Consider the following 13,759-nt stretch of genomic DNA (forward strand, 5'->3'; position numbering starts at 1 on the left):
TATGGGCTCTGGATGAGGGAATATGCAGATAATCCAGAGCTGGGATACCCCAAAGAAGAAAGGTTGATGCTCTTTCCAGGAGAAAAGGGAATGGAAGCTAACTGAGCCAGGAAGAGACGTCTAGGATCTTAGGGTTCAGATGATCTGGGGAAGTGGTGTTGGGTGCTCTGCTGGGTGCTGAGGATGTCAGCAAATAGGAAACAAAAATCCAGGCATTTGTGGGTTGTGCCACAAAGAGGAGATTCACAGAATACATAAATAAACCCGATGGTATTTTAGATGAGGACTGGGGCTATGGAGGGAAAAAACCCCAAACCAGAGCAGTGGATGGGGGTGGACTACACTTTTAAATAGGCTGGTTGGAGGTGGCCTCAGTGAGAAGTTGATGTGTGAGCAAGTACTTGAAGTACATGAGAGATGAACCACATGCTGGCAATGTGGGGCCAGTTAGGACCAAGAAATAGCCAGTGCAAAGGCCCTGGGGTAGGAGCAGTCCTGGCAGGTTTGGAGAATTGAGGCCAGGGTGACTGCAGGCGTTGTGGAGTGGTGGTGAGTGGGGATGGGGACATTGCCAGAAACCTGGTGGGCTGTGTAGGCTGTTGAAACAACTTGGGCTTTGACCCGGAGGACATGAGGAGCCACTGAGGTGTTATGTAGAGTAAGTGCAAGTTCTGATTTAGATTTTAATGTGCTTCCTCTGACTGCTGTGTTGAGACTAGATTTTCGGGCAAGGGTGGAGCAAGGGGCCCAGTTGTGAGTCCAGTGCAAACTTTCAGGTGAAAAATGAGGGTGGCAGGGACCTGGGGAGGCAGTAGGGATGGGGGGGAAGTGATCCAGGACAGACGGGTGCTTTAGGCTCTCAGAATAGACATCAATTACACACCCCTTAGGCCTCAGCTTGTCCTCATGCCCAGCTTGCCTTCAGGGAGCGAGCTCGTCAGTCAGCCAGAGAGGCTGGTGGCTGTGCCTGTTTCTCCTGACGGTTCTGTTCTCATGGCGAATTGACACATTGACCTTCTGGTTTCCCTCACCAGCCTCCTGCAAGTCTCTTTTGCCTGAGTCAGCATCCCTGGGCGAGACAAGTTCCAAGAGGCTGATGAGCCCGCAAGCCTGGCCAGATCCAGACAGTAATTCTGTGAGAATTTGGGGCAGTCATTCTGTCAGCCTCTGTGGTAGCAGCCCAATCCCATACCTCAGCCAGCAGGACTGAGGCATGGTGTAGATGCCTGCTGTCCTTGCTGTGTCCTAGAATTAGCTGGGCTAGGGGTTGAGAATAATGGTGAGGAACCCTCAGCAAATAAGGGTTTTCTTTGGGCCTGACTCTTTTAGGTCCTTTAGTGATACTCAGTCACACCATCTTTGTAACAGCTCTGTGAGGCAGGGTCTGTGATTATCCCCACTTCACAGATGAGGAGGTTGAGGCCCAAGGAAGTAAAGCAGCTCGTCCACTTCCCCAGGGTAATGAGTGGCAGCGCTGGGGCTCAAATTGAGTTCTTGCTGAGCAGTCAGAGCACCTGCTTTAGTTCTCTTACGCTTGGTTTATGGGGGACATTCTCTCTATGAAAAGTACAAGTGTGTGTAGCTTTGACCCAGCAACTCACCTCTGGGAACTCATCCCAGCAACCCAAGTGACCGTCCAGAGGGGACCAGTTAAACAGAAAGTGACACGTCTGTGCACTGCAGCACTAGGAGCCTCTGAGGAGTGAAGCCGTGCTGTGTTCCGGTGTGGGAAGTACCCAGGTTATGTCATTGGGTGAAAAACTCAAGATGCAGAACAGCTATGAGAGTATGTTCCTTTTTGTGTAAGAGGAGGAAAAGTTAGAACACATGCTTGTTGTCACTTGTGTTTGCCTAAAGAAACATTAGAAGGATACTCAAGAAACTAGTAAAAGTGTCTCCCCCCAGCCCCCCCCAAACAAAGGTGGTCCAGGCAGTGAGCTGGATGGGAAGGGCTAAGACAGAAGCTTCATTCACTACCTCCTATAGCCTTTTTGAATTTGGAACGGTGAGCATGTGTCAGCTATGCAAAGGGTTCCTGGAGGTACCCTTGTCTGGATCTGTTGTGAATAGCTTTCCTCAGGCCTGCGAGGCAGCCTGCATGTGCAGGGGCCGGAGGACACTGTTAACGCTTTGGGGCTGGAGAGCAGCTTTCACCTTTTACAAAGTGGGGGGGACTGGCCTTGCCTGAGTGGCTGCTCGGAGTGCTGAGGTCCACTGTGCGTGTGTCACTGCTACCCTCGGCTCCACAGGAACACGTGCTACCTGTTGGGGGGCAGGTGGTTTGTGGTGGTGGAGGAGGCTGATGGAGCGCGGGAGCATCTAGCTGGGCAGGGATGCGGGACGCCGCCCTGGGCGTCTGCAGTGCGCAGGCGCGGCGGTGCTTTCGCTGGGACTTTACTGGAGGCAGTGAGTGCCGAGCTGGGAACTGGGCTCTGGCGCCTCTCTGCCTGCATTCCTTGCCTCTCCTCCAGGGTGGTGTGAACCCGAGCCTTGGTCTCTTCACTTGTAGAATGGGAAATGTAACTTCCCATTGTGAAGTTCCCACAATTTCACTTGTGGAACGTAGACCTTGCCTCTGGGAACTTCTGGGGAGAATTTTAATTGGGAGAATGTGCAGGAAACATATGATGTCTGTCTCTCTCTAGGAACTGGCAGGGTCAGTGTCAAAGTAAGGTGCTCCGAAAATATTAACTGTTGTCACTGTTGTTACTGATTTCTTGTATTTCAGTGTCCTTGATTTATAGGAAAGTGAATCAAGAAAGGAAATGGAATCTAGGATCAGGTGTTATTTCTCAAAATAGTTGTCCACTAACTTAACAGTGATGTTGAAGCTGAAACTCAACAATGATGTTGAAGCTGAAACTCTAATACTTTGGCCACCTGATGTGAAGAATCGACTCATTTGGAAAGACCCTGATGCTGGGAAAGATTGAGGGCAGGAGGAGAAGGGGACGACAGAGGATAAGGTGGTTGGATGGCATCACCAACTCAATGGACAGGAGTTTGCATGAACTCTGGGAGTTGGTGATGGACAGGGAGGCCTGGCATGCTGTGGTTCGTGGGGTCGCAAAGAGTCAGACACGACTGAGCGACTGAACTGAACTGAAGGTAACAAAGGAAAACAAATGTTCACCAAGCTCTTTTGGCCAAAAATGCTTTAGTAGTTAAAGGCCCCTTAGAATATGAAGGTCAAATACAAATCTCTCTCTCTCTCTCTCTTTTTTTTTTTTTTAAAAGAAGGCCAGTTTTGGAGAGATGGTAAGCTTTTTGTGGAGGCGTAAAGGGGTCCTCTGAATTCGGGTCCACACCCTGAGGAGGTGTGAGTCACACGGCCGCCCAGTGTGGCCCGCTGTGCTCTGAGCATGCAGTCCCAGTGCTCGGAGTTCTGTGCTCACCTCAGGAGGCCTCTCTTGGCAGGTGTGGCTGCCTGGCATCAGAAGAGGCTGTGACTGCAGGTAACCAAACGCTTCCTGCCAGGGGGTCAAAGGCAGGTAGCTTTGAGAACTGGGGCTTAATCCCTGGGGCTTCCTGGGAACTTCTAAATTGAATCCATGGTTTGGGGCTGTGCTTCTCATCTTAAGTTACATACCTAGAGAGCTTTAAGAACACTTCCAATGGTCAAGCTGTGCCCCAGACCATTTACATTAGAACCTCTGAGGACAGACTCCACACAATCATATTTTGATCTCTTGTCAAGAACAAGAGATCGATGTCAACAACAGTGACAACAGTTAACATATTCTGAGCACCTTACTTTGACACTGACCCTGCCAGTTCCTAGAGGGACACAGACATCATGTGTTTCCTGCACATTCTCCCAATTAAAATCCTCCCCAGAAGTTCCCAGAGGCAAGGTCTACGTTCCACAAGTGCCTGAGAGCCTTCCCTGGTGGCTCAGTGGTGAAGAATCCGCCTGCAGTGCAGAAGATTTGGGTTTGATCCCTGGGTTGGGACGATCCCCTGGAGAAGGAAATGGCAACCCACTCCAGTATTCTTATCTGGAGAATTCCACGGACAGAGGAGCCTGTTGGGCTACAGTCCATGGGGTTGCAAAGAGTTGGACACGACTAAGTGGCTAACACTTTCCCTCTCAGCCTGTCAGATATGCCTGCTAGTGTTGGAGAGTCTCCTCTGGAGACCTCGGAGAAGGTGGTTCGCCTCGGGGATGGGTACTGGCCGCTGCAGTCCTGGAAGGTGCCCCTTGGCTTAAGCCCTCTTGGGGGTCGCCATTGACCCCACCACAGAGCCTGTAGATCCCAGGCTCTGCTTGTTTCTTTTTGAAATATGACTGACCTGTGTTAGTTCCTGTTAATAACACAGTAATTTCAAAATGATCCCCACAGTAAGTCATTAGTATTTGTCATGGTATAAAGATAATACGTAGTTATTGACTGTATTCCCTGTAACTACATTTCATACCCACGACTCATTTCTCTCTCTCACTATTTCCTTCCGCTCCTCCCTGGCAACCACCTGTTTGTTCTTTGTGTCTGTTACTCTCTGTTAGGTTTTTTGTTTGTTTGTTTTTAGATTTCACACATAAGTGAAATCATATAAGTGAAAGACAGTATTTGTCTTTCTCTGTCTGACTTATTTTGCCTGGCATAAGTGAAGGGTCACTTTTCTGCCTCTTCACAGAAAGTCTGAGTTCCCTGTTTTAATTAAAATCTGAAAGAATCATGGCTTAAAAGTTTGGGCCACCAGATGGCAGCACACTCCCACAAGTTGAAGCTCATCGTGGCGACGTCACCATCTCTGTCCCTAATTAAGAAATGTTAATTTAGTGTTTGCACCTGAAGGCATGACGCTAACACCATCTGTCCTTTTCTCCCCAGGGAAGCTGGTGTACGAGCGTATCTTTTCCATGTGTGTGGATAACCGCAGCGTCTTACCAGGTAACATCATAGCTGTTTCAGTGGTTTTTGTTCTGCCCCCAAGTCAGGGTTAGAAGGTTTATATCAAGTCAGGATTTATTGAGACCTGAAGTTTTTTGTGTGTTAAAAGTTAAAGAAACACTGTTACAGTTTTCTGATCATCTCAGTCTTTGAAAAGAAGATTTTTCCAACTGCCCAGCTAGGGATTTGAGCAAGTAATTTGAATCTGCAAGAATGAAAAGGTCCTGTGATTAGATTCAACTGAACTTTAATACCAACTTAAATTTCTTTGCTGCTTGACATTTTAATATTTTCCCTATATATCTTTCCTGAGAAGAAAATTGCTTTGTAGAGCTAATTTTATATTAAAGAACAATGTCAAATAAATCAATAATAACAGATGCTTTGAATCTACAGTATATGCCCAAGTGATGTTTGCATTAAATTTATTGCTGCTCAATTTTGAACTCTCAGGAGGTTATAATGGGACAAGGAGACCACAAATTTATTTTGTCATATAAATGAAAGATGACAGTGAGGCTAGCAGTATGGAACTCTAAGCAACAGCGTCCATTTTCTCTTACTCCTCCTCCTGAGTTCCTGGCACTGCTGGGAGGAAGCGCGCTCATCTCTCAAGTTAGAGCAACAGGCTGTCTTCACTTTCACCCCACCTCCTCCTGCTCCTGCTTCCCTGGAGGATGAAGAGATGGCATCAGACAGACCTGTAATTTGACTTTTCTTTTTCTCTGTTAATCTGTCTTGTCTTTCTGGTTTTCTTTTTCTTTTTTTTGTCTTTCTCTCTCTGCGTCTCTTTGTCTTTTGCTGTTTCTTTTATTGTCTCTTTTTTTCTCTCTTATCTTTCTGTTTCCTTATCTTCCTTCCTTCCGTCATCTGTGTTGTTAAAACTAGTTAATATGCACATTTCTCAGAAAGCAAGACAGAACTCTACAGACCTTTAGGGCTAGAAAAGCTCTTCGGAATCGCCTCTTTCCCAGTGGGAAAGAGCCAGGAACTTGGCCCAGCCTTGCCACCAGCAAGTGAGAGCCTGGCTCTCAGTGCTGGACCTGCAGCATCCAGTATGGTGGCCACTTGGTCACATGAGGCTCTTGTGCACTAGAGATTGACCAGTCCAAACTGAGATATGCTGTGAGTATTTAAAAAAAAAAAAAAAAGTTGGATTTCAGATGCTTAATGCAAATAAGAGACCATGAAGTATCTCACTAATTTTTAAGTTTACATGTTTACATATTGAAATGATATTTAGATGAATTAGATTAAATGAAGTATATTTAAAATCACACGTTTTTGTGTTAGCTCTTTGAATGGAGCTCACATGGCATTTCTATTGAATAGCACTGCACTACACCCTCCCCCCCCACCACATTCCCACCTGCAATGGTTTTTAACAGCTCCTCACACATTCTAGACTTCTGAGGACTGGGAGGCAGGGGCCAGCCTGATGGAAAGGCCTTCTCTGTCAGCTCAAGGATTTGGCAAATCTGGTGCATTTGTTTTACACTTGCCAGTGTTTCTTCCATGTGCTGTATCAGCAGCGGTAAACTCTCAGCCCGCAGGCAGAATTAAACCCAGTTAGCTGTTTTCTTTGGCTACAAGAGTATTTTTTAAAATGCTGTTTGGTATAGTTTCTACTTCTTCCTATTGTTATATACCTAACTGATTAGAAATGTTTATATCACCTCTCTGGCCCCTAGGGACATTTATGTTCATACCTACTGCAATGGTTTTCCTTCCTGTCAGTTTTCACTAACTATACAAACAACATTTTAGGGCTAGTTAAGGAAAAACTGGGCTTCCCAGGTGGGTCTAGTGGTACAAACCTGCCTGCCAATACAGGGGATGTAAGAGATGCGGGTTCGATCCCTAGGTTGGGAAGATCCTCTGGCGGAGGGCATGGCAACCCACTGCAGTATTCGTGCCTGGAAAATCTCATGGACAGAGGGCTTGGGGGGTCCATAGGGTCCCAAAGAGTGCAACACCACTAGAGCAACCTAATACGAATGCACGTAAGGAAGAATTACTAATAGCTTTCTCCCTACTTGAAATATAAAACTATTAAAGTTCAAAATAAAAGGCTGTTTTCATATTCACTTTTAGTTTTTGTCTAAATGTGCTAATTAGCATGTTATTACTAAATTCATGCCTCCTCAAATACTTGTTTTTTAACCTTGAATTGGGTTTTTGTTTTCTTGAAAATAATTTCATTTCTCCCCTTTCAGTTAAAATCTTTTATCTGCATGTATTTTCTGTTTCCTAGAACCTGAAAAGGAGAGGGCAAACTTTTCTCAAAAATGTCTTTAATCTTGGGGATGCCTGTTAACAATAATTATAAAGAAAACTTTTGAAATCTACTATGCAGAATTCTGCCTAAAGAAATTATGTGTAGAGAGAAGTCTGGTGGCGTGTGTACTGATTCTTTCCATTTGAATCAAGTTCAGACTGTGCTCTTAGTATTTGAGCCCTTTACCTTCAGGAGCTTTAACTAAAGCATCGGTCCTGCCAGTCCAGAAAGATACTGATGTCCTTTGGCTTCACAGAAAGTACGTGCTGCTAGATATGGTAATTTTCCCCCAACATTTTTTCATTCAGCGTATGAGTGAAGAGAGCTTGTACTCTAAGTGGTAAAACAATTTCATTTCCATCTTGGGATGAGTAACTTGGGTTTCTTGTGTTGTGGGTCTCCTCATTAGCTGTGGGCATTTCTGTCTTTGGTTTTCCCTATGGCTGATACAGCCGCCCCTGGGTAAGGAGTGTCCTTAACTGACCTAGCCTTTCAGGTCATCGTATTAAGATGACATGGCGCCCCTATAAGCCCTGTTATGTAAAAAGACATCTCACTGCCAGGGTTGAGACTTGGCAAATGGAAGAGAACCAAACTCACTGGTCTCCTCCCTTCTCCTAAAATATCCACAGAAGTTCAGGGTTGAAAAAAGGAGCCCATAAAGGAAAAGTAAGTGGGAACTAGAAGAAAATATCTCAGCTCTTCTTTATATTGAAGCCTCTTCTGAATTAATTTCCAGATTCTAATTTCATTCTCCATGTAGCAGCCCAGGCGCTGAAGTATAATTGATGTCATTTCATTCCTTTGCTCAGAGCTCTTCAGGGAGCCTCCGTCACACTTAGAAGAACTCCCAGACTCCTCGCCAAGGCTGCAGCCCCTCATGACCTGGCTGCTTCTCCCCTTCCTCTCGCATCTGTTTGGCTCACTCTCTTGTTCTTTGACCAGATCCACTGGAATGTAAGCTTCATGAGGACAGGGTCTCCCTCATGTGCTGTGCTCTCTTGTCTCCCTGGAGCCTAGAATACCGCTTCTAGTTGGTTCCTGAGACGTTCATTGTGAGCAGGTGAAGTAATGAAATGTACTATTGAGCTTGCTATAACATTTTTTTCTTCCCGCTTTATTTATTTACTTTTTTCTGTAAGATTGTAAAGTCCTTCATAACATAATCCTTTTCCTAAATTATCTCTGAAACTGGAAGGAAAATCTAAAAGCCTTTGTATTGCATATGCGGATTATTGCATAGCTGGCTGTTGGTGTGTACACGCAGGGCAACTTGCCTTGGTGTGATGTCCCACTCTCCCTGGCAGCCCGATTCCGTGTCATCCCACCCTTTGCTGTGCCTCCGTTCCCTCAACTGGAAAGCAGAAGTTTTTAGTAGATGACCTCGGAGACTCATTTTTGCTTTTGGGTCTCAAGTCACATGATTCAGTCACATTAAGGGAAATTAACCCCACCCCTCCTCTGTTTTCCACAAGCAAGATTGACAAATGAATTTAAGAACAGCCCTTATCTTTTCCTATCTAGGTCTCTTGGAACTTGAAAAAAAGTTACTTTTAAGTACATGGATTCAGGCCAGGAGAGGAAAAATGGTAATTTCACTTCTCTTAGAAAATAGCAAGTGAATAATTCTCCAATGAATGAAGCATGCCAGAACATCCAAAAATAGATAAATCCTTGAGATTGCAGTTCTGAAATATCTGCAGTTGTGATTACTGACTGTTCTTTGCTAGTGAAGTACCTAGAATTTTATTTTTTGCTGATTCCATAGATATTTTGATCACTTTAATGGTGTACCACCAAGTAGCAGAAAGTAGAACCAGGGATGAAAAATGACTCATTGAGCAACATAATGAGGGCAACAGGCTAACATTCGTTTCTTTTTTTTTTTTTTTTTTTTTTAATATTATTTTATTAGTTGGAGGCCAATCACTTTACAACATTTCAGTGGGTTTTGTCATACATTGACATGAATCAGCCATATAGTTACATGTATTCCCCATCCCGATCCCCCCTCCCACCTCCCTCCCCACCCGACTCCTCAGGGTCCTCCCAGTGCACCAGGCCCGAGCACCTGACTCATGTATCCCACCTGGGCTGGTGGTCCGTTTCACCATAGATAATATACATGCTGTTCTTTCAAAACATCCCACCCTCACGTTCTCCCCCAGAGTTCAAAAGTCTGTTCTGTATTTCTGTGTCTCTTTTTCTGTTTTGCATATAGGGTTATCGCCACCATCTATCTAAATTCCGTATATATGTGTTAGTATACTGTAATGTTCTTTATCTTTCTGACTTACTTCGTTTCTTATGTTCTGTAGTAATCAATTTCTCCCGTTTTGGTTGAATCCTAAAAGTGTAAGGCACACCCCGATCCCAGGGGTGGGATCGGTCTCCAGTTTGTGCAGAAATCATTTAAATGTGAGAGTTCAACAGTAGCCTTCTTGGTGTTGAACAGTTTCTAGTTTGTTTTTGTTTTCATTTTTCCGTACTCTTTTCCATTTCTTACTAAGATGTATGTCATTGATTGGGCTTGGTCATCAGTGCCAGAAAACTCAAAAATCTCAGTAAAGAGAATCACAGCTGGCAGCCAGCCTGTGGTGCCAGCCGTCCTGACTTCTGTCTCGCTCTTGTGGTTCAAGATGGTTATGGAGGTTCCAGCCTTTGTATCTGCATTCTTGCCAGCAGGAGGGAAGAAGAAATGAAGATCAAGCCCCTTCCCTTGGAGCTAATTCCTTGCACTCTTGTGTATATCCTGGGACCTGAACTTGGTCACATAGCCACCCTGAGCTGCAAGGATGGCCGTATGCCCAGCAGAAAATGAGAGCCCCATTACTAAAGGGGAAGAGAGCAGAGAGTAGGGGAAAGTGGCATTTTTGTCCCAGGGTGACTCAAGTCTTCAGGTGATATTGTTGAACTGGCAACCTGACTCTGACTGGTTTCTCACCTCAGGGTCTTGACTTACCACACACGTCAGGTCCATGTGATGTTTATAGCACACACTTCCATTGCATTTCATGTTACAGTTGCAGGTTCCTCAAGCATCTGGAATTCTCAGCAGTATCACCGTAGTCACTGATAGGTACACCAAGAGCCTCTGGATTAAATTAGAGGCAGTGGCTAAGAATATAGGCTGTGGAGCCAGGCTGCCTGAGTTGAATTCTGGGTCTTACGCCTGCTTGCTGTGTGCCCTGGCCGAGTCCCTCAACTTCGCAGTGCCTCACTGCCTGTGTCTGTGAAGAGGACCGTAAGAGTAGGTGCCTCGGAGGGCCCTCGCGGGGCCTGAGTGAGCTGATGTCCATGAAGCACTCTGAGTGGCGCCTGGCCCTTAGAAAGCCTCTGTGTGTCAGTCATCCTCGTCTCCAGGTGTTTCCTAGTAATAATGACATTCGGAAGGAAAGCCGTGGAAGGGCCGGGCGCCCCAGCCCTTCTGCCGCGCTGTAACTGCTTTCTGTCCCGGGACTCAGAGCAGCTGTGACAGATCCCAGCAATTAGGAAGGCTGATGGGTATTATTTTTGTTTTACAGATCAGTTCTCTCCAGAGAATGTAAATGACACAGCCAAGGAAACATGCTTGAATTGGTTTTTCAAGATTGCTTCCATCAGGGAGCTTATTCCAAGATTGTATCCTTTTTTTCTGTCTGATGCTTTTAAAGATAGGCTGCAGGATTGCACTGCTAATAGAGGCCATGCGCTGGGCTGCCCTGAGAGTCCTGTTGAAAATGGGGTCCTGCTAGGGTCGCTCGCCTGGAAGTCCAGCGCCAGCCACACTGTCCAAGAAGCCCTTGGACTCTGGCTCTCTCCAGTTCTCTGTTTTTAAACTTTGACTGTGGCGCTGTGTACCAGGCTTTTATTTTCCTGAAGAACATTCCCACATTAATTTTCTCAATTAAAATGCTTTGGGGTTTTTTTGTGTGAGTGTATGTTTTCTCTGGTCCCAAGACCTTGAAAGGAGCAGGGTCCAGCTTATCTGCACAAACACCAGTGTTGAAGGACAGACAGTTCAACTTATATACAAAAGGAATCTTAGTTCTCTTAAGTTTCATCCTTTCCCCATAAAACCTCAGTTGGAAGTGCTTAAAACCCAGTTTAAATTTCAGCACGTAATCATAAATCAGCATATAACGTTTTCCAAATTTTATTTTAAATAAGAATAAAACCTTGAAAACCAAATGTAGAAACCACAAGCCACTCGCTGATTTCATCCTTTGGATTGTCGAGAGCTGTCGTGGCCCCTCTCCTGAAGACACACCTAGTTCTCTGCATGAACAGTTAGGCTTTTCCCCGTAGGGAACAGGCCGTCTGGAAAATGTCTTCCTTAACAGAATGTTTTTGTAGCTACGTGGAAGCTTCCATCCTGAAGTGTAACAAGTTCCTCTCCAAAACGTAAGGCTCTTCTTAAATGTCCAGAGCCATACATTTCCAAAAAATTTCTCTCTCTCACAGCCCTTGCGGATGGCGCTGCAATAGTAGCTATCATTCTGTGATGCTTAGTGTGTAGCTGATCTGGTGTTAAGCACCTTCCATCCATTTTCTCATTTAATCCAAATGAAGTAGAGATCACTTTTTAATCTCCATTTTATGGAGAAGAAAACTCAAGGTGGGAGAGGTTGGTTGACTCGCTCATGGAAGATCAACTGGATTTGACATCCTTGCTCTGCTGTTACTGGCTGTGTGGTCCAGAGAAAGTTACTTAGCATCTCTGACCCCTGGTCCTCTCGGTGGACAAGCCCTGTGAAAGGGTCTGTGAGTGTTCATTGGGCTGCAGACACCACACTCGGAGTGACACCCATGGGCCCTCTCTCAGTGTCTGTGGCTGCCGTCCAAGATGATGAAGAGGTCAGAGATGTCAGAACGAAAGGCCCTTTCCCCTGAGCCCCCTGCTACTCTGGGCCACCTTGGACGTTGTTTTGAGTGTAGTTTTGCGGAACCGGGAGAAACCAGATCTGCTTTCTGAGTGGCGTTGGACACCATCTAGATAACTCCCCAGAGCCACGGGCTGTCTCGTGCTCCGAGTTGGATTTAAAATGTGTACCACGTGTGTTTGATTGATATCTGGGGATGCCTGGGGGAGTGTGGGGGGGGGTCACGTGGTGCTGAAGAAACAGTTATTTTCGTTCACCAGTTGGGGGAGAATAAGGCTTGAGGCAGAGGGAAGTCCCATATGGCCAGAGGAATAAGTAAGTCACAGTTCACTTTGAGGGGGGATGCTGGGGTCAGGTGTTGAGAGTGGGCGGAGCACGGGGCAATAAATCTATGCCAAAGGGATATAGATAACAGCTGAGATATGAAGAAGGGCGAGGAGTGACCTAGTGACCTGTTGATGGCTGATAACTGGGGTTGGGACAAAAATTGTTAAATTAGTAAAAGTGACCTCAAATAGGAAAAAAGTGAAGATTAGACTCCAGCGCTGCAAAGATGGTAGAGACAAACCATTCAAAAAATGAATTATGGCAAGGGAGAAAGACTTGGTACATGGCCTTAGAAAACGTCAACTTTGACCTTGGTTTGTTTCTGAAACCTGATTTTGCCCCCCTACATTTAGGAAGTGTAAACGTAGGCTTTTATTTTTATTCAGAAAATGAAGGAACAGAGAGTCCTCCTGTGGGGTGTAAATGCTGCTGTCTTTCCATCTCTCGCAGGGGGATTTCAGAGTGTCTGCCCCGGCTGACGTGCATGGTCCGGGGGATCGGGGACCCGCTGGTGTCGGTGTACGCCAGGGCCTACCTGTGCAGGGTGAGCTGACTGCGTCCTGCCTCCTCTCACGCTCACGCTTCTCCCTCCCCGCCACCCACGAGTCGCTGGACGAAGGACTTTATTAGCCACTAATTTTAGAGCATAGCTCGTCCACGGAAAGCAGGGCTGTAGGATTTCTGTTTAAAATTAATTTTGAAGTAGACCCACTTACCCGTAACTCTTAATTAGGGTCATCGTCTCACAAATGAACTGGGTTTCAGAACTAATTGTTTCTCCCTTCTTGCTGGGAAGTAGGCTCCCAAGGCCTTTCGGCTGATAGGTTACTTCTCATTGACTCATAATGTTGCTTTCCCTTTGTCTTTGAATTTGATTGTTTTATCAGATTTGTGGTCTCTGTATTAAAGAGCTGGCTCAGAGCGCGAGTTGATGAGGGCTGTCTGGCAGGGAGAGGCACTCCTGGCGATGGCAGGCATCAGGCTCTGTGTCACCTGGCCTTGGAGGGCTGCTCTGATGGGTTCAGATTGTAGATCACTCAGCCTTTCTTGCCTCAAAGCCCCGTGACGCTCCTGCTTAAAACTATTAACTTTTCATTTATGAAAAATGCACCCTGTGGAGAATTTACAGTCATTTTTCTTCAGCTCACATGGGGCTGCTGCCTCTGTCAGCTTTTGTGGGAGTCTACCTTACTGGTTCCTTTGGCATCATTTACCTTTAGAGGGGTTACTTCCCATATTCTGTAGGGTCCTGGTGAACCCCAGACTTCTTGAAGACAAAGCTACTGTTAGAGACCTACCCCTTCCCTAGTGTGAAAGTGAAAGTCATTCAGTCATGTCCGACTCTTTGCGACCCCATGGACTATACAGGCCATGGAGTTGTCCAGGCCAGAATACTA

At 45.9% G+C, this 13,759-nt stretch overlaps 1 protein-coding gene across 2 annotated transcripts in view; it reads left to right on the forward strand.

Moving 5' to 3' along the window:
* The window catches only part of VPS35L (VPS35 endosomal protein sorting factor like), a 140,324-nt gene that overhangs the window by 39,760 nt on the left and 86,805 nt on the right, over window positions 1-13,759 (forward strand). For both annotated transcript variants that reach the window (XM_065924431.1, XM_065924430.1), the window contains exons 9-12: window positions 4,836-4,895; window positions 10,698-10,794; window positions 11,509-11,556; window positions 12,813-12,906. In XM_065924431.1, coding sequence (XP_065780503.1) covers window positions 4,836-4,895; window positions 10,698-10,794; window positions 11,509-11,556; window positions 12,813-12,906 — 299 coding nt within the window. The remainder of the gene's footprint in view (window positions 1-4,835; window positions 4,896-10,697; window positions 10,795-11,508; window positions 11,557-12,812; window positions 12,907-13,759) is intronic.

The sequence above is a fragment of the Muntiacus reevesi genome, chromosome 2 (assembly GCF_963930625.1).
Source record: "Muntiacus reevesi chromosome 2, mMunRee1.1, whole genome shotgun sequence".
NCBI lineage: Eukaryota > Metazoa > Chordata > Mammalia > Artiodactyla > Cervidae > Muntiacus > Muntiacus reevesi.